The 20,329-nt window shown below is 38.9% G+C and overlaps 1 protein-coding gene across 1 annotated transcript; it reads left to right on the top strand.

Annotated features, from left to right (window-relative positions):
• The first annotated feature begins 3,058 nt into the window (after window positions 1-3,058).
• LOC124803097 lies at window positions 3,059-15,976 on the top strand. The gene is made up of 2 exons (XM_047264252.1): window positions 3,059-3,085; window positions 15,614-15,976. Exon 2 carries the CDS (start codon window positions 15,636-15,638, stop codon window positions 15,957-15,959), a length of 324 nt encoding a protein of 107 aa, XP_047120208.1. The 5' UTR covers window positions 3,059-3,085; window positions 15,614-15,635; the 3' UTR covers window positions 15,960-15,976.
• The last annotated feature ends 4,353 nt before the right edge of the window (window positions 15,977-20,329 follow it).

The raw sequence follows: 20,329 nt of genomic DNA, 5'->3' as shown, positions 1-20,329 counted from the left end.
CAAGGAGGAAGGTCGTATCTGTGTGGTTGATTTACAACAGTTACATTTGTGTTGCTTAATTTGGGTAGCACACTTTCAAGAACAGTGATGAGTTCACTACCTTTATCTCTGGCAACATCATTCGCACCTGCAAAAATTACGACACAGTCTTTTGGGTTAAGGTTTTCACACGATTTTACCACTGTTTTTGTCACTTCTGCAATGCCTGCTCCTGGTTTGACAAAGGCTTGGACACTTGCGTTAGTTTGTGTATCTGCTACCTTTTCTGCTATCTGACGTCCATGATTATCGGCAAAAATCAACACTTTTTGTTCTTTTTTGCGCACTTGAGGCCAGTCGACTGATTTTTTAATCACATTTCTTTGTTTAGGATGCAACATGCGCGAAAAATTTACAGTGCACGGCTGTTGTTGTTTGTAATTATTATCTGGACTCATATGTTCCTGATTGACATTGTTTGTGGAATCACGTTTGTCATTATAACTATTTGATGCACTTACTTTATTATTTCCAAGTTTTGTACTGGTTTCCACAGTAGTTCTTCCTTTGATTACATCACTCGTAGCTGATATTTCTTCCAGGTTCAGACCATGCTCTGTTTGTTGAGTTTTACAGCCAAGATGTTGCAGCTGTTTCTCCAATAAGGATACTGTCCTTTTAAGTTTACTGATTTCACTGTTTTTTGCAGTTAAAACGAGACGAAAATCATCGCAATGTTTACATGTCGATGTCACTGAATTTGCATTTGCTACGGTTTTTTCACTAGATTTTGATCTTGTAATGATTTCGTTTGCATTTTTTGCTTTAACTTCGCAGCAGTAACATTTTCCAGGTCGAACAACGATACTTTTTTTGCACTGAATACATAAAGACTCATTCTTTTTTACGTTTTTCGCGGAACTCGATTTTCGTGAACCTTTTTTCACCGCCATCTTACTATCTAAGTGAAGCATGTCAGTCGTTCCAAAGAGCTAAAAGCTAACCTATTCCAGCAAAATTTGAGAAATTTATGCTGCAAAATGTATGTGCCGTTAAAATTTTAGTTCCTATTCCAGCAGCCTCACGTGGTTACGTTGGCAACATCAACGGCGCGGTAGAAAATTTGTGCTGCTGTTGCTCGTTGACAGTTACTTGATGTACCCTCGTCCGCTCGTTAAAAGTAATTGCCCTCGTAAAACGAAGATTTCATGACAAAACATTTGCATTGTCGCGCAATTGCTAATGCCAATGTCTCACACACGATTGTCGGCATCAGCATCCGTTGTCAACATTATCACGCGAGGCCGCCGAAATAATAGCAAAAAACTGAGATGCATGAAAAAATTGAATAATGTATTACATACACTGATATATATGAAACTTTTACCTTCACTTCTTGGGATAAAACTTGCACAATGGCCTCGCAAACACGAAGAATAATGTTGCATATGGCACTTTTTGATGTTCTATGCAGATACATTAACGTCGAAAAGGAATCCCCAGTGGCCAAAAAACGGAGTGTTACTGCCAACTGATCCTCTGGTGGAATCGCTTCCCGAGAGTTTGTGGTGGTTGTGGACACAAGAGGAGCAACAAGAGACAACAAACCGCGGAAATCCTCCATACTCATTCTAACATAATTTCTAAAATATGCGCCATCCTCTAGCGTTAATTCCTGAACGAGCATTGCGTAAGCTCCATGAGTAGCGCGTTTGCGAAGAAACTCTCTCTGACACCATCTACGCTTCCTCTGCCTTTTCTTCCTATCATCTTCCAAAAGAGCAAGTGTACCAGCACATAAAAATGTGAAATCTTCCAAATCGTCATCGGAAGCCATCGCACAGTGATACAAATCAATAGTGTAAACGAACGCTCATACATTTATGAAGTTGATACTTGTCAACTCATACAAGTCGCGATACATGTCGCAAAGTCACATATACATGTATCTCATACATGTGCCGATACAAATCGCAGTGTAAATGCACCTTTATACCACAGTGTGCAAGCAAGGTGTATATCACTCAGGTTCACATTTGTTTAATAAGCTGCCAAGTAACTTGTATTTATTCAAAATAAACATGAACACCATACAAGCGCAAATAGTGACATACTCAGACATCATTGTTATACCACACTGTGCAAGAAAGGTGTATGTCACTCAGGTTCACATTTGTTTAATAAGCTGCCAAGTAACTTAAAGGCCATAAACAAAATCCATAGCTTTAAAAAATCTGTAACTTGATATTTCTTGGAAAACTGTTTTAACTCAGTAACACAGTATCTTGAAACTTAATTTCTGTTGTAACAATATAAAAATGTAATGTAACAATATAGCAATATAACAGTATATCAATGTAACTATTTATAAATGTAATGTATACAATCAATGTAACAGTATATTACTGTAATGTCATTTTGTCCAACATCTAGGGTATAGTATATGTACCTCAAAAGATTCAGGATGTAAATAAATAAATAAATAGTAGACTCTCGAGTATCTAGCTCATGACTGTGTGGGTTCTGTATTATCCAGCCTACTTAATTAGCATCATAATAGTACTTCTCTGTGATAAAATAAAGATTAATTTATTGTCAGTAATGTACTTCTCCAAAATTTTAGCAAGCAGGCACCAGCTACAATGCTGGATGTGTTTTCTAAATGTTTTATGCATCTTTTTTGCTTCTAGCTTCTGGAGTTGCAATTATAAGGTGCATACTGTATTGTTAATATTGAATAAATTGGAGAACCACAATGAACACACATACAGAGCAGCTCTTTTGGCAACCTGTGTTCTTTCTTTATTTAGTTGCATATCAGACTTCAAACTTGTGTGTGTTTTAAATTGTTGTTTCAGGTGGTCCTTTAAAGTTAAAGAGTCCAAAACAGGTGATAAACCAAAGAAGTTTGCAGTGACTATGAATCAGAAACTACATGCTGTAATGCGACTGAGTTCTTGGGTAGCATCCAAAACTACTGCTTTGGAGATAGGGGCAGGAAAAAGTACTGTTGGAGACTGCAAGAAAAGTCAAGCACGATTTGAAAAAGGGAATGCTTCCTATGCTAGTGGAAGTGGAATAGAAGTAAGCAACACAACATTGGAAGGTAAGCATAAAGAAGTTGAGGAAGATTTATTTGTTGTTGTATGAACACTTACAAGGAAAGGGTTTGCCTGTTAGTGGGCCAATATTGTAGGAAAAAGCATGGCAGTTTCAGCAGCAAATAGAAAGAGAAGATTCAGAATTTATTTCCAGTGATTGGTGGCTGGATTGGTGGAAGAAACGATTTGTTATTTGCCAGATTACCATCAGTGGGGAGCTTTTATTCACTGACAAAGAGGTTGCAACATTGTTTAAAGAATATCTTTTGACATTAATTGATATGGAGGGACTTTCTGGTGAACAGCTGAACAATTGTTATGAGAGCTGTTTAAGTTACAAGATGCTCCCTACGAAAATGCTTGCTTCAAAAAAGAAAGAAGCAGCACCTGGATACAAGAAACGTAAGAAATGAGTTACCATACTGGCTTGCAGTAAAGCAACTGGAAACCACAAGCTTGGTGTTACAGTGATAGGAAAATCATGGAAACCAAGAGCTTTTGAAAACCTGAAAAATCAGGAATCACTGCCCCTATATTATACTCATCAAAAGAAAACATGGATGATTCCAGAAATCTTTAAAACCTGGTTCCAAAATGAATTCATACCAGCTGCAGAGAAATATTTAAAAGATTTGCTGCTACCTTGGTAGTATGTATTTGCATCCTACCAGTGACAAACTCACAGATGGAGACATCAAAACATTATTTTTAACATCAAATGTGAGTGCTTTTTGTTAGCTGATGGATTCTTGAAATACTAAAGAAGAAGTATTACTGCTGTCTTCTCAGTTTATTGGTGTCAGTGATTGATTAATGAAGACTGTATAATGATTCTGAAGAGGACTGATTTGCTAGATGTTGTAAGGTGGTTGGTCAAAGTGTGGGAAGAGATTCCAGACGTTTTCTCAGCATGCAGAACTTTGCTGCCAGTATCTGCAACACTCAGTGGCATAACAAGAGCCTCTTACCACAGAACTCCCTGACCTCAAAATCAAGGGAGCATTGTTAATCCAATGGACTGACCCCATGAAATCAACCTTCGAAATGGCGAAGCATAGCATAGTGGATGTACAGCTCCTCATTCATCCAGAATTAAAAGCAGCATTCACACTGGAAGTAGATGCAAGTCAGATAGTGATCAGAACCACTCTATAACGTTTCCATGAGGGAACATGGCAATCTTTGGCCTACCAATCCCATAAGCTGTCATCATATGAGTAGAAGTGGAGCACTTATGATCGGGAACTCCTCGCAATATATGAGGCGATAAATTACTTCTGCCCACAACTGGAAGCAAGGGAGTTCATGATTCTTACTGATCACAAGCCACTGATGTACAAATTTTGGCAGAACATTAACAATTGCTCTTCTCGCCAGCACAACCAACTCATTTTCATAGTGCAACTCAACATGGACATCAGGCACATATCAGATACTGACAATATGTTGGCTGATGCCTGACTTTCAAGTATGGTGTTTTGCTTGACTCACCAAGGCATAGAATTCTAACCACGATACTCAGAACTATATCACAACAGTGCTGGAAGTGAGGTTAGTCAATGTGCTTGGCACGAACACCAAAATATGCTGTGACCTCTTGACTGGGAAACCAAGTCCTTTCTCACTGGTAGAGATTTGCAAGCCTACCTTTGACAATATGTCCAGATTAAGTCATCCAGGCATCAGGTCAGCCAGTTCACCTAGTCTCCCACCATTTTGTGTGGCCAAGAATACAGAAGGACTGCCATGAATGAACTCGCACGAGTGTCTAATGCCAATGGAGGAAGATCAACCATCACGTATGCACAGCAGCTAGGACCTCTCCAATTACAAACGTGATTTGCACACATACATGTCAGTGTCATGGGTCCACTATTTTCTTCCAATGCATGACAACATATCCTTACCATGATTGATCCGTTTACACACTGGACTGAAGTAACCACGTTAGATAACATGTCTACAGAGATATTGGCATCTGCTTTTACATCAAGTTGGCTTCCTTGCTTTAGTTGCCTGTTGCACATAATGACAGATTGTGGCCACTGGTCTGAGTTGGATCTGTTCTCCCAGCTTAGAAAGTTATGTGGTGCAGTGCACCATAGAACCACCAGTCACCACCAAGCCAATAATGGCATGATTGAGTACTGGCACTGCTTGCTTAAAGTGGCCAAGTTTAAGATTCGATGACAGCATTTTAAACATATTACTGGACAACATATAAACCCTATTTAGACACACCATCAGCTAAACGTGTTCATGGTGAAACCCTGCACATACCTGGAGAGTTTGTAGAAGTGCAACCATCACAGTTACTTCATCTCAGTCATAGTGACTTAGTACTTTGGCTGAGAAAACATTTCACCCACACCAATGTCAAGGCATGGCCACCCCTGCTGTCTATGTGCATCAGGACCTATTGACATGAACACATGTTATGCTCCACATGGACAGTTTCAGACCTTTGTTGCAATCACCTACCACCGGGCACAACAGCATGTTGCAATAAGATACTAGTAAAAGGAAAGACAAGACAAGGTAAGACCAGCATACATTCCATGCAACAATTGACTACTCACCTGCCCCAACCACACCCAGAAGCATCAGCAGCAGTACTGGTATCAACACTGTTACCACCCATCACAGAACTGCCATTGACATGCACAACGAGATCAGGACAGCAAGTACAACTTCCAGCACCCTATGTGGATAGCACTCTGCTTTCCTGAGGGGGCTGTTATAGTGGTGAAGCTCCAGTTTATCTTGCAGTGTAGTGCAGTGCAGTGTTGAGTGCATGTGCATACGAATGTGTAAGTATCATTATGGTGCAGTTGTCAGCCAGCTTTCTGTGTCAGTAGCCAGGTGCACTGATATTGATGGTGAATTATTCTGAATGGTCAAAGAGTTTATGATTTTTATATGTGTTGTTGTGTTGTACTTATCTTGGTGACAAGAAATAGTTTTCAGTTCAGATGCATTTTATCTGTATGAAGATTGTGCATCATCAAGCCATGTGCTTTCTGTTTCTTTGTACAGAACTCAACTCCTTAGGTTAATGCAATAAAGAGACTGTTCACATATAATAATAAGTCATATCACACACATACAGGGTAGATGACGAATCAGCTGAACATATGTCTCATTGTTATATGTAAACTGAATATAAAATAATTTCACATAGGAGGAAATTTTCACCATGTGGAAATTGATTTTCAAAGACAAAAATAGAAGCCTATCTACCCAGAGTCAGCTCCCTAAAAATCTTTAATAAATTGCCATCCTCAGTGTGGTCCATGTACTGGAAATTATTTCAAAGAAAACAATGTAGGTAGTTGCCTGAAATCCCATACTGCAATATAACGGAATTTGTTGCTGTACACAACATGAACACTGTATGTTAAAATACAAAATGTGTGACTAAATGTCTGTTGTTATGTATGTTTGTAATTAAGTACACTGGTAAATGTATATGTCTCTAATTATATATAAGAGATGAAGTCTAATCCATTGTATATATGGTCAATGATGAATAAAGATTGACTGATTAGTTCATACTCTGTAAAATAATCTCTTACCAAGTTAGAAAAATTTTAACAAAATAAACTACAGTGCTCTTATCTTATGATGGTCTCTGTACCTACACATATTTCACTCATATGACAGCATTACTTAACTGTTTACTTGTAGCTATCACAAGAGTTTTTCCCTTAAAGGCTATAAAGCTATGGTCAATGTAAATGGCAAAAAAGTCCTCTCCATTTTGCTGGAACATTCAAAAATATTATATTTTCATATAAAAAAGGTTGGCTGCTCTGGCCAAAATGAAAAAAAATTGCTTCCAGATATTATGAGTAGTAATTAAAAGACCACTGAGTATTTCATGTGTAATCTGCCTGCTGTGTCAAAATTAAAAACAAGTTATTTTCACAGAAAAGTAGCACTAAAAATCATCTTGTGATTGGTGTGCCATGCAGAATCTTCTGAGAATTCAACAACAGGATCAATCTTCTTTTTGTGTGAGTAAAGGTATCTAGGTTGCATAATATATTTCTTCATTTATAAAAGGGCTGTCGTAAGATGAAAGGAGCATAATTATGAAAAGTGTGACAGTAATAAAAACTACTACAACTGTACTGAAGGTGTGTTTATTATATCAGAAGTGGTTTCATTTCAATAAACATCATCAGGTGACAATATGTTGAAACTTCGTCAATTTGGTTTGTAGAAGAATAAATAGTAGCACTCCAAATCACAGTTACTGTTTTATTTCTGTTGCTGGTGACCAGTTTCATTTATCGTGACCATTATCTAACCACAGGAGGAGCTGGTCCTCAGGGCTGCTTTGTACAACCAAAGGGTACTCATCATCAATTGGCTGGAGTGCTCCTTATAGCCAGTCAGTCTGCTTGTGATTTTCTATTACTTCTTGTCATTTCTGTATTGCTTTCACACCACTTAATATCTAAGAAATACTGTATCTATTTATGTAAAAATATAAATGATGCTAGTAAAATGTTCTTTTAGGGGGTTGGTGGTGAATCTTGATCCCCTTGACGTCTTCCACTCTACCCCCACTACACCCCAACCCACCCTCTTCCACCAGAAGCCACTTCAGTGGAATCAGAATGGTAGTTGCTCCACATTTATGTGTCATTTGAAGGCCATGCAAAGAGTTAGATATGCCACCACATTACTTACTGCTAGGCACCAGAAAAGAAGGCACCCATTGGCATGCCACTATAACATCAGCCTCACAGATGATATGATGTACTTGTCACCTGATAAGAATGCAGCATTCCTAGATGTCTCAGAAAAGAAGCATCTTTGGTTGATTGCTGACCTTGAAACATGGCAGTATGATGAGCATAAATGCCCACAGTCCAGCGTAGTGTGACTTTTAATCTACAGTGTCTGTAAATATGAGTAGCTGATTATGGCAGAAGAAACTGCAGTTTCTGTACGAGCAATGAAACAGAAGTTATAATGAGTTTAATTAAGAGAGGTGAATCAGAATTCAGTTTGGTATCTGACAAGAGACAAGTCAGTGCAGACTGTGGGGTTGCAGTGCTGAGTGATTCTGTAGTGAGCCGAGTTGGGTGTTGACATGGCGCAAGCCTGGAGACAGAGGAACACAGTCATGGGAGGGCGAACAAAAACTAAAACACAGTATTTGTAGGCAGACACACCTCCACACTGGGAAAGGTGGATGGTCCTACCAGCAATCTTCACCAAAGAAAAAAGTAGTTCTTTCAATAAATAATTAAGTTAAAGCATGGAGCAGCAGCAAAAATTAGGTAAAAACATAATTCAAGTGCTAGAGAGTCAATAAGGGTGAGTTAAACTTGGGCAGGTTCAGTTTTTATGGAAAACAACATTGCACTAGTGGTGTAAATGTACACAAAGGAGCATAACTGCATAGTCATGATCGTAATGGATTCAGAGTGACGCAGTATGGGAATGGTATTGTCTGTAAAAGTTTGTAAGAAAGTTTTAGAGAGGCCAACATGCCTCACGAATGTGTACATCAATTTTACCAGAACTTTGTGACTTTCTTTAGTAGTAGACCTTCACTTCCCCACATTAGCCTTATGATTTGAAAGAGATACAGAATTCACAGGATAGCAAATGACACAAAAGTGGCTGCATCTGCAGGTAAAGTCAGGTAGGTTACAGGTTGAGAAAGTGTGGAGGCTGACAACACTGCTAATGTGAGGTAAGTCATACATAGGACTTGCCAAGCACCCCTGTAATGCTATTGCTTACTGTACCAGACAGCCAAGATGGTCTAGGGGTGTTGTCACATGGGGATTGTCATTCATTACTTCTCTTGTTGGGATGCCAATGTTAAGATCTTACTTTGTTTTTAGCCATCCAGAAAGAGTAGGTGTTCTCCTTCATGGAGCAGGCTGTGATGGAATCTTGAAACCTCACTCTTATAGTTAACATAGCCAAGTACTTGAATTTATTAATCCTTCCAACTCCGGGAGAGTCACTTCTGATCACAAACATAGTGGGGAAAAAGATGATGCTTTACACAAAAATTAAACCTATGGGAACATCAACTTCATATTCATTCCATGGAAAATTTCCCAGAATTGTGTCAACAGACATAAGTGACCATGTCTGAATAATTTAAACATTACATAATGAGATTTCAAAGCTGTACCAAGACTGCAAATGATTCTAGACTGATTTCTAGCTATTTTTCAGATCACTCTTGCTTTGAGCTGTTGATGTGCATGATTATTTCCATCTTAATCTGATGAATATTTAAAGTAATAACTGATGTAAGAATATATTGGTTCAAATTTTAAAAGACTTTTATAACATAATATGCCAAAAGCAATATCATAAACTGCACATACAAACTACAAAAGTTAGTTCATTGTTTAGTTCATCTTATGTAAGCCTCCTAATCACAAGGCTGGCATTTCTCTGTAATTCATGTAATTCAAAAAACAGAAAAAGTGATGAATGGTGACCATACTGTTCACAGTTTTCGTGAGTACCGTGACATAAAATTTTGTCCTCTTGAGTTTTTCTCTTTTTTCTCTCTCTCTCTCTCTCCTTTTTTTTTTTTTTTTTTTTTTTTTTTTTTTTTTTTTTTTTTTTTTTTTTTTTTTTGCCCTCACAAAATTATATTTGGATCAATATGGTACTTCAATGGGACTTTGAACACCAACTTAGTGATCAGATAAGGAAAACAATGAGAATGTGGAAAGTTATTTCCTAGTTGTACAGGAAACCAAATTTCTAAACAAGAACATTGTGTACAATGAACACAGCAGAGTATTCACAGGAATGCCAGGAATACGAATAATTATGGGAAATGTACCTCTGCTCAAGACTATTGTTCATGTAAACAAAAGTATAGTGAACGATGATGCAGAGTTCGCAATGAAATCTGAAAGATCATCACCATTTACAATCAAGTGCAAAAAAAGGAACATAACTTTATCAGCTGCCAAGCCAGCTTGCCATAACCAATAAAAACAATAAGAAACCCCCCAGAAAGTGCACTACATCTGGGATCTTTTGGGTTGGGTTGTTTGGAGGGAAGAGACCAAACAGCAAGGTCATTGGTCTCGGGAAGGATGGGGAAGAAAGTCAGCTGTGCCCTGTCAAAGGAACCATCCCGGCATTTTCCTGGAGCAATTTAGGGAAATCATGGGAAACCTAAATCAGGATGGCCGGATGCGGGATTGATCCGTCGTCCTCCTGAATGTGAGTCCAGTGAGCTAACCACTGCGCCACCTCGCTTGGTGGGATCTTTTGGAAAATGAGATCTTGCAGATAGCCAAGAAGAGTGTTAAAATTCTCCGGGGTGGGGGGGGGGGGGTTTAATGCATAGATAGGGAAGGAAAGGAACTACAAAGACAACACTGGAATGCCTGGTACATAAGAGAACAACCAGAAATGGAAAAAGGCTCATAGAACTTTGTAGAGCATGTCATTTTAGACTAATGTCAAATCATTCAGGGAATTCCCAACAACAGTGAAAAGCTGGGTATCCCTAAATCCCAATCTATAGGAAAATTGCACTCAAACCATATATTGGGATTTAGGAAAAACTGAAATGTCAAGGTGAACAGAAATGGTGAATTCTATTACTACCGTTACATTTATAAACTGCTCCACTAGCTCACAAGAAGTCCCACCCAGAATAACGAAACAGAACATAAACAAAATGAACATCATGCAAGAATTCATTAAGAAGTCCAGGGAAGAAATTTGCACCACCTTAAATAAAAGTTGGCAATAACACTCTAAAGGAATCAGTAAAGCAGCAAAGGAAATACTAAGGTTGGTGAAAAGAGAAAGGGAAATTAGGTAGAATGAAGAATGTGAGGAACCAATTAGAAAGAGGTTCATGAAATGGGGAAGATGGAAACCCTCAGCAAAAACAGAACTTTAGGAACAATTTGGACAACACGGGTTAGAAATGTCCAGAATATTCCACAGGGCTAAACGATCATTTAAACAACACAGTTAAAATTCTCCACACTGACTTTATTAAGCACAAGCCTAAAGATATCTATCACACTTTCAAAGCCAAACTTAAGGGTTACTAAGCTCCAAGTATTGGTTTTCAAAATCAATAGACACGCTGGACTGAACAGTGAAGAAAACAGTGAGATACTTGCTGGACACTCAAAATATCTTGAATTGTCTGTTCCCAACATCTAGATTAGAAATCCAAGAGCCAAAAGAAAACCCAGAAGATGGTGAACCACAAACAAAGGAAATCAGAAATGCCATCAAAAATCTAAAAAGCCAACTGGGCAAGTGGAGGAGGTCTAATAACTGCTGGAATGTTAAAGTAATGGAGGCAGAAGTTCTTGATAACTTTCATCGAAATGTTGGGGAAATCTGGTAAATTAAGAAAATCTTGAAATAATGGAAAACCCATCTGCTACGCAAGAAAGAGGATAAGCCAGATATTAACAGTTACAGAGACATTTTCGTCATTTCAGTTGCTTATAAAATTATCTTGAGGATGTTTTAAGTGGAGTAGAGAAAGCACTGGACAAACAACTAGGGGAATATCAAAGAAGGTGCACAAAAGGCAGCTCCTACATTGAGTGTCAATCTAAGATAACTAAATAATTAGTACACCTTGAAACATCACATGATTGAAAGTAAGTAATGGTGAACGGGTCTTCAACTTAAATCAGTAATCTGCCATAGAATGCTGGACAACAAGAGAAATTGTGTTGTCTTTCACAGGCTCTCAGTTTGGTGTACAGAGAGACTTTGAACATGATTATAGCAGATTTCTGAATCAATAGCAAGCAAGCAAATGTAGTCATAGGAATCCTAACAAAAATAAGCTCCAGAGTAAAGTTTCTGGGAACAACTCCCTTGTCCATTCGAAATGAAGAGAGGAACAAGACAAAGGATGGCCTTTTGCCTTTCCTATTCAATTATATTCTAAAGTCATGAGAATTTGTAAAACAGAGTTGTATAGTCAGAGAATAAACTCAAACTGCATGGGAAGATACACATGATAAATTAAAGTCAGCTGCCTGGCAGTTACTGATTATACTATGGTACTATCAGAAAGCTCAGAAGAAGCAACCACAGAAATCTGTATCTTGGTAAAGCTGACAAGAACTCTGTGCAGGAATCAGTGAAGCTGCAAATAGGATGCAAAGAAGGAAAAAATCTTTTCAAGTAAGACTCAGAATCTCAGCTGAAAAGACTAAATTTATGAGCAGTTACAAACATGGACTAAAATGTCTTAAAACAGGAACAGGGTGGACTGAAAGGATCAAGAAGTTCAGATACTTTGATGAGACTCTTCAAGAGAAATGATTACAATAGTAGCTGTTGGACATTGAATGTTAAGTATGGAAACAGGGAATTTGCTTTCTGGAAGCACATGGATTGACAAGAAATGTATATAATAAGAAGCACTTCTCCTGAAGTGCCAAAATAATGCACTATAACACTATTGTCACAATAGACTATCTCAACTCCAGTGAATGCTTCATGATGAACTTTAGCTCGGGGAACATAGAAGTCTCAAAAAGGAGAATTCCAAGAAAAATCATGGGTGTGCCCTGGACTGAAGACAGATGAAAATTGTGAAGCAACAGAAAAATATGTCAGAACATGTAAAGAATTTCAGAGACTATGCCCATGGACATGATGCTCGTAATCAGTTTATGGATGACTTCAACTAAAAACCTTGAAGGTACTCTGGAACATAGTGTTCACTGATAACTGGCATATACTGATTGATATTTGTATGTAAAAAGTTTCCATCTGTGACACCAATGCAGTGGCGTCCTTAGGACTCTTAGTACACAGAGAATATGCTATTTCCAATGTGCGCAATATAACACAGGAACTTGTACACTTGGCATGTGTGTTTAAGGAAAATGGATACTCCAAAAGTCAGATTCATTGGGCTGTGCAGTTTGGATTACCCAGGAGGCAAATGAAGAGAAGCTTATAGTTGAGTCAGCATAAATTGATGTCTGACAGCTGCAGTGGGCTGACATGGCAGCTCTGCAGGCCTACCACAACGAATAACATAACACAATTTTGTAAACATCTCTATGGCAACGTCTCATTGTTGTCACAGCTCTGTGGACAGCTACTGATTTCATCTTCAGCCATTAGCACTTCATAGCTGGAGGCAGGCCACAGTGCTACAAGGTGTTAGGGATCTCCTTACACTGTCTCGACTGTATATCTGGGGCCTTTGTTCCTCATGCTGAGGGCATATCCTTTAAACGTGTAAAAACAGACAATGGAAACTCCAGATAGGAATATCAACAATTTAGCAAAGATAAATTTCTACTAATGATAAAGAAGATTCTTTAAGTTGTAGACAGGCACAATTACAAGATACTTTAAAGAAGCTTTTGGAACAGCCTTCATCAGCAAAAGAGAAACAAACACCATTCATATGCACAAGCAAGCATGCCTCACACACACACATGACCACCAACTCTGGCAGCTTGGGCCAGAATGCAACTATCACTTCTGAGGGAAGCAGCAATCTGTAGGGGATGGGGAAGGGGGAATGATGATAATGTATTGGTGGGGAGAGAGTGGAATACTGTCTTGTGGGAGGAGCAGAGACTAGAATGCCAACATCACAATGTCAGGACATTGTGAGGCTGGGAGGTGAGGAAAAACGTTGTAGAAAAGGAGATGAGTGGGGAAGAATGGGCAGGTGTGTTGGCAGAGGTTGGCGAACAAAGAGATTCTTGTCTCCCATCTTCTTTGTTTGCCACCCTCTACAAACAAAGAAGATGGGAGACAAGAATCCACCCATCTTTCCTTGCTCCTCTCCTTTTCTGCTTCTTTTTTTCCCCATCTCCCTGCCCCACAACCTCTTAATGCTGTGCCTGTTGGCATCCTAGACCCTGCACTCTCCACCAGACAGAGTTCCTCTTTCCCTTCCCCTTCCCCACCTACTTCAGACTGATGCTTCCATTCCACACAATAGTTGCTTTCTGGCCTGAGCTGGCATAGTTGGCAGTCATGAGTGCATGTGGCATGCTTACTTTTATGTATGAATGGTGTTCATTTATTTTTTTCTGATGAAGACAGTGGCCGAAAGCTTTGTGTAAGTGTCTTTTATTTGTGCCTGTCCGCTACTTCAACAGAGTAAGAATTTTAAGGAGGTTAGGACACTACTTGGCTCTGTCAAAGATGATTCGGAAAGGCTGACATATGCAAAAGTTCATGTTAATGTGAAGAAGCTTGCACTGGCTGGTCAATTCACATAGTTCAAAACAGGTGTGTGGAACATTATCACTACACAAAGTACAAGAACCTAAAAAATCAGCAGTAGCAGAACATTGTTTAAAGGAGGAATATAGGACTAAATTTGATGAGACAGTGATATTTGATGGTATGTGTGGTTTTTAGATCAGTGTTTGTAAGGAAGCAATTGAAATTAGGTTGGCAGGTAATAGGGACAAGGGTTTTTGCCAAAGCAGGATGTGGAACTCTGTACTATCTCACAAATAAAACACCAAGTTCTTTGATATGGCTGGCTCCAGTGTTTGAAAATAGTCTTTGAATGTGGTATGCCATTCGGGTGATCTACTATGGGCAGCACCACAAGCCCAGTGTTAGGGCAGCATCTATGGTGGGCAGTACATGGACCATGTATGGTATGGAGGCTTATACAGGGTGAGTTTCCAGCCTTGAATTTAGTTTGTATTAGGAATCAGCAGCAGCAGCAGCATCTCTTCCAAAGGTGGCAGACAGGTATATCACCAGAATTTCCAAGATCTGTTGATTTTAGAAACTGGCAGCAAATGTTAGAAGATTGTAAATCAAATAAGTATTCAGCTATCTCTAGAAGAGAAAATTAATCTAACATGGATTCAGAAAATTGAGAAAGATCTAGAAAAGTTGAACATCAGATAGTCTCAAATGTTAGAAAGATGTACATTTAGGAACAGAATCTGAACTGTTTCCAACCAGAGTGGACAAACTTGGACAAAAGAACAAGAGAAGCAGGACAACATATGCTTCAAGGTATATCTGAAACAAAGGAAACTCCAGACTTAGGAAAAGAAAAAGAAATAAAATTGCAGTGTGATTCTAAGTGCTAAATTCACTTGTAATAATAATAAAAAGAACACACAGCTGATGTCGGAAGCTATTTTCTCTGATGCAACATAACTAGTAGGTGACAGTAAACATTTTTGTTCAGATTACACATTACTGATTTTGTTCCTTATTTCACGTCCACTAGCCTATAAGATCAGATGCAGTTTTATGTACTCACTAAGCAGAAAAAGGTTATTACATTTAAATTTGTAAATGATATGCCGAGCTAACAGTAAAGCAGATTTTATCCAAGTTATATACATCTGCAAAACAGTTTTCCCGAACTAGAGTAGTAAAAATCTTGGTTTATTTTTTCTTCAAATTTTTAATTAGGTTTCATGTGTATGTATTAGTCGAGTTTTGGAATGATGCTAGAAATTCATGTTGAGAAACAAAATAATTTATTAGAGCATTGTCAGTAATAATACAATGTAAATTTGTTCACAAATTAGTGTTGTAGGCTACTGGACAACTATGGAGGTGGTGGGTGATGATGTCCAGGACCATGGTGTTCGTGTGGTGGCCCATGGTGTCCATGGTGCTCATGTGGAGGCCCATGGTGCTCATGTGGTGGCCCATGGTGTCCATGGTGCTCTGGAGGTGGCCCATCATGGTGCGGCCTCGGGTCATGCGGTGGTGGATGGTGGTCGTGATGCGGTCCATGTGGATCATGAGGCCCGTGGTGATGAGGGTCGTGATGCGACATTCTGTCAAAATCACAAAACCTGTGAATATAATTATGCATTTCCTGCAGTTAATGTAGCTTATAGTACAATACCTTATTGTTTGACACCGTGAAATACAATTATATTCAATTTAATCTACCCACATCAACAGAGAAGATGTAATTCAGTTAACAATGGCACTATTGTTGATGTTGCAGTAACATAAATTTTTAAGTGATTATGCAAAATGTATTCACTTGTTGTCATTTTACCATAAAATTTCTGTTAAAAATATTTAAAAGTCCAGTACCATGATGTTATTCTGAATGGAGAATGGGTTAAATCTAATAGTTCTTTCTGCATGTATTTTATTCCTTTTGTGGTTTATAGGACACTTGTCTCACTAAGTTAATATGCAGTTTTGCACATGTCTCACTAAGTTAATATGTAGTTTTGAGTGATAGGATGTCTGTGTGCCATATCTATTTAGTGTTACCATGTAGTGAGACGTTTTTGATACTTGGAAAAAAATACTATGGATGATAGCATGCATACTGGATATGCATAAGGGTGTGAATGATTCATAAGGATAGAACTGCTGTGAATGATTCATAGGGATAGAACTGCTGTGAATGACTCATAGGGATAGAACTGCTGGCCCAGTTCATACGTTTCATGAAAATCGGATCAAATCACCATCTTGTTCAGTCCAAGAATGTTTAGAGTATGCTAACATAAATAAAGAAAATAAAAATAAATTGGGTTTTCTGATGCATTGTAGACATTATTTTGAAACTTTACTACACACATCATTAATTCTGCTGGTTTGTACATAATCTGTATATACTGGGATGTACTTGCTCCAGCAAACTTCATAGAATGTATAAAACACTTACAAGTGATGTACAAAAGCCATCATGAAATTTTTTCTTGAAATTTTATGTGAGTTATTTCATGGTTTTCATTGCACAAGCATGAGTGTGCTATGGTACTAATTTCTTATACTTATTTCCAATTTTGCCATTCCAGTAAAATTTAACTTTGAACATCCTAGGTTCACATGATAACTTGGACCTAGTTAGGTTCATGTGACACATGTACCCCGCCTTACCAATTTTCAAAATAGATCACGTTAAAAATTTTTTGGTAGTGAAAGTGTGTTATTGAACATATCAGAATAGAGTTTTTGACCTTTTTTATTTAAATAAATGAATTTTAAGAATGAAAAGAAGCTAATTGAATACGAGTCATTCTGATGGAATGCTTTTTGCTACCTTGAAATTTGTTACAGCCTTTGTGCCTCCAGCTGTCTTGTAGTTGGCATTAATATTCACTTTAGGATGCACAGCCTAGAAAGTCATGAAAGAATGATGGGTGAAGAGGACCTTGTCTAAGATATACATCAGTAATTTTAAATATGTACAAGTATGGAGCCGCTGTGAGTGGCCCAGATTCGGGGGGCGCGGGGGGGCATATTCCCATAAAATCTGGCATGAGGGAAAGGCCACACTGCATTTGTTTCTCAAGGCTGTATGTACTGGACATCCATCAATCTGTTTTCATTTCCTCAAGGATGAGCAGCATTTTTCTAGATATTACCTGTCTTCAAGTTATGTGTTTTCACTATCTCACTGCTCCACCACTCCAGCCTTATGGAAACTATCACAGGTGTCAGTAATTAAAACTTCCGGGCTAAGAGGCCGTGGTCCAATAGTAGAAATACTTCTCCCTGACGTTTCGTTGCCCGCAGCTGGCAACGAAACGTCAGGGAGAAGTATCTCTACTATTGGACCACGGCCTCTTAGCCCAGAAGTTTTAATTACTGAAGACGCCGGCCGTGAAAGCCTACACGCTATGAATATCACAGGTGTGCTCAGTTATAGATAAATGAGGTGACAAACTTCTGTTCACGGGGAGGATACTGGGAAAATGCAATGAATCTACAAAGAAGGGGCTTATGAAACAATTGTGCAACACATCCTAGGATGCTACTCAGGTGTGTGGGACAAATATCTTATAGGACTAGCAATGTTACTGAAAGTATAGAAAGAAGCTAAGCACAAATGGTCACAGGATTTTCATGACCCATGGGAGGTTGTCACAAAAATACTGAAAAACCTGAACTGGCAGGCACTTGAAAACAGATACCATCTGTTCTGTAGAAGACTAGTTGCAAAATTTCAAGAGCCAGTATTTAGTGATGAATTTCGGAATACACCATATGATCAAAAATATTCAGATATCGCTGTGTAGCGTGGAACTGACCACTAGATGTCATGCGAGGTGGACCTGCCTGTATAAAATAAGGTGGGAGTACTATGTTGTCAGTAGAGAAAAAGTAGCAGCAGAATGTGTCAGTCAGGAGATTTCACTGACTTCAAACATGGACTAGTCACTGGCTGTAGCCTGAATAGAAATCCATTAGGCACATTTCAACCATTCTAAAGCTGCCCAACTCAACTGTTGGTGGTGTTATTGTGAAGTGAAAACTTGAAAGAATAACCACAGATAAACAGAGACCTGGCAGACCTCATCTCCTAACAGACATAAACTGTCGAGTGTTGCAAAGGGTGGTTAAAATAAATAACATGAAATCAGCAGAAGTTCCAAATGGCTATGAGCAGCCCAGCCAGCACAACAGTTGTGCTTATAGAATTAAAATGGTTTGGGTACAATGGTTGACCAGCTCCTCATAGGCCACACAATTCTGTAGCCGATGCTAAGTGATGTTTGAGGTGGTGTAAATAGTGCACCAATGACAATAGGTGAGTGGAAACGAGTGATTTGATGTGATGAATCACACTGTATCCTGTAGCAATCTGATGGAAGGGTCTGAATTTGTAAAATGCCTGCAAAACCTTACCTGCCACCATGTTTAGTGGCAACAATGAAGTACAGAGGAGATCGTGTGATGGTATGGAGTTTTTTTGTGGTTTAGAGTGTGATTCCCTTATTGCACTTAGAAAAACGCTAAATGCAGAATTATATGAACTCATTTTACAGCACTGTGTACTGGATATAGTAGAGGAACAGTTCAGAGGTGATGACTGCATCAGCATGACAATACATCTGTGAAGCAATGGCTCATGACAATAACATTCCTGAAAAGAATTGGTGTGACCAGAGTCCTAACCTAAACCCAATGGAACACATCTGAGCTGAGTTAGAACATCAACATTGCTCCAGATCCCAGCATCCAACATCACTACCTTCCCTAGTTTTGGATCTTGAGGTAAAATGGACTGCCATCCCTCCATAGACATTCAGTCATCTCATGGAAAGTCTCCCCAGCAAAGTTCAAGCTTTAATAAAGGCAAAGGGTGGACACACCCTATGTTAATGTCCACTAACAGGTGTCTGGGCAATTTTGTTCAGATAGTGTATACCGTACTACAACCCTCCAATTTTTCAGTACCATATGGACCATGAAGACAATGTTATACCAATTACAGTTTTCACGGAAGCATTTAAGCAATCATTTTTTCCGCACTCCAGGCACAAATGGAACAGAAAGATACCATGCAAACATGTCACACGTGGATGGTCGATAGTCATCAACATGAAATAAATTCTCAGCCTGGTGGGCAGATCAGCAGTTCATATCTCTTCACTGAAGCCTCCAATACACTGGCTCTAAAATACATTTCCCCCTATTCTGAACCTGGACTTGGAACTCAGTGAGATATTAGACAATTTTAGTTAGATAACATTATTTGCAATTGAAACATTCAGCTGCAGCAGCATTTTCAGCAATCAACTTAATGCAGTTTATATTTTCCTCACTATGTCGTTTGTGGCTGTGACCTGCCAGCTTCAACTGACAATCTTAAAAGGAGTGCAGAAGGTGAACAAACTGTAAATCATTGACAGTAACTGAGGAGGCAACTAGGTCAGTCATAGAAAAACCTGAACATTTGTGTTTACAATTCATGACGTAAAAGTTTCTTATCATGGCCAGAAGATTTTAAGCATGAGAGGCGTTCAGTACGTAATGAAGCAGATTTCTTTTTTTTTTTTTTAAGTGGGTTGGTTTTATTCAGGATTCCAATACACCATATTATTCCCCACGCTTTTGACTACAAAACCTTATTTTTCAAAATAATCTCCGTTCTATGTGACGGCCTTACCCTGCCTTATATGGAGGGCCTGTATGTCTGCTTGGTACCACTCTACTTTTCGACGTCAGAATCAATATCTTGGTGCATCTATAATCGTCTCATTATTCATGCACTTCTTCATTGGGCCAAACAGGTGGAGGTTGGAAGGTGTGAGATCTGGGCTGTGGAGTGGATGAGTGGATGAGGAAGAAGAGCCCAGCGAAGTTTTGTAAGCTTTTTTTTTTGGGGGGGGGGGGGGGGGGGGAGGGGCAAAGTGCTGAGGTCATCGGTCTCTCAGACGCGCACACCTATGTGTGGCTTTGCATTTTCATGAATAAGGAGAAGTTCGTTTGCAGTTTTGTGATGACGAACATGCTGAAATCGTTTCTTCAATTTCCTGAGGGTA

This window comes from Schistocerca piceifrons, chromosome 6 (genome assembly GCF_021461385.2).
Source record: "Schistocerca piceifrons isolate TAMUIC-IGC-003096 chromosome 6, iqSchPice1.1, whole genome shotgun sequence".
NCBI lineage: Eukaryota > Metazoa > Arthropoda > Insecta > Orthoptera > Acrididae > Schistocerca > Schistocerca piceifrons.
Note: the sequence above shows the minus strand (reverse complement) of the source record. Positions and strands in the feature narration are given on the sequence as shown.

What these genes read in the sequence shown, in the direction of transcription:
- LOC124803097 (XM_047264252.1), top strand. Translation starts at nt 15,636, where the DNA reads ATGGAGGTGGTGGGTGATGATGTCCAGGACCATGGTGTTCGTGTGGTG.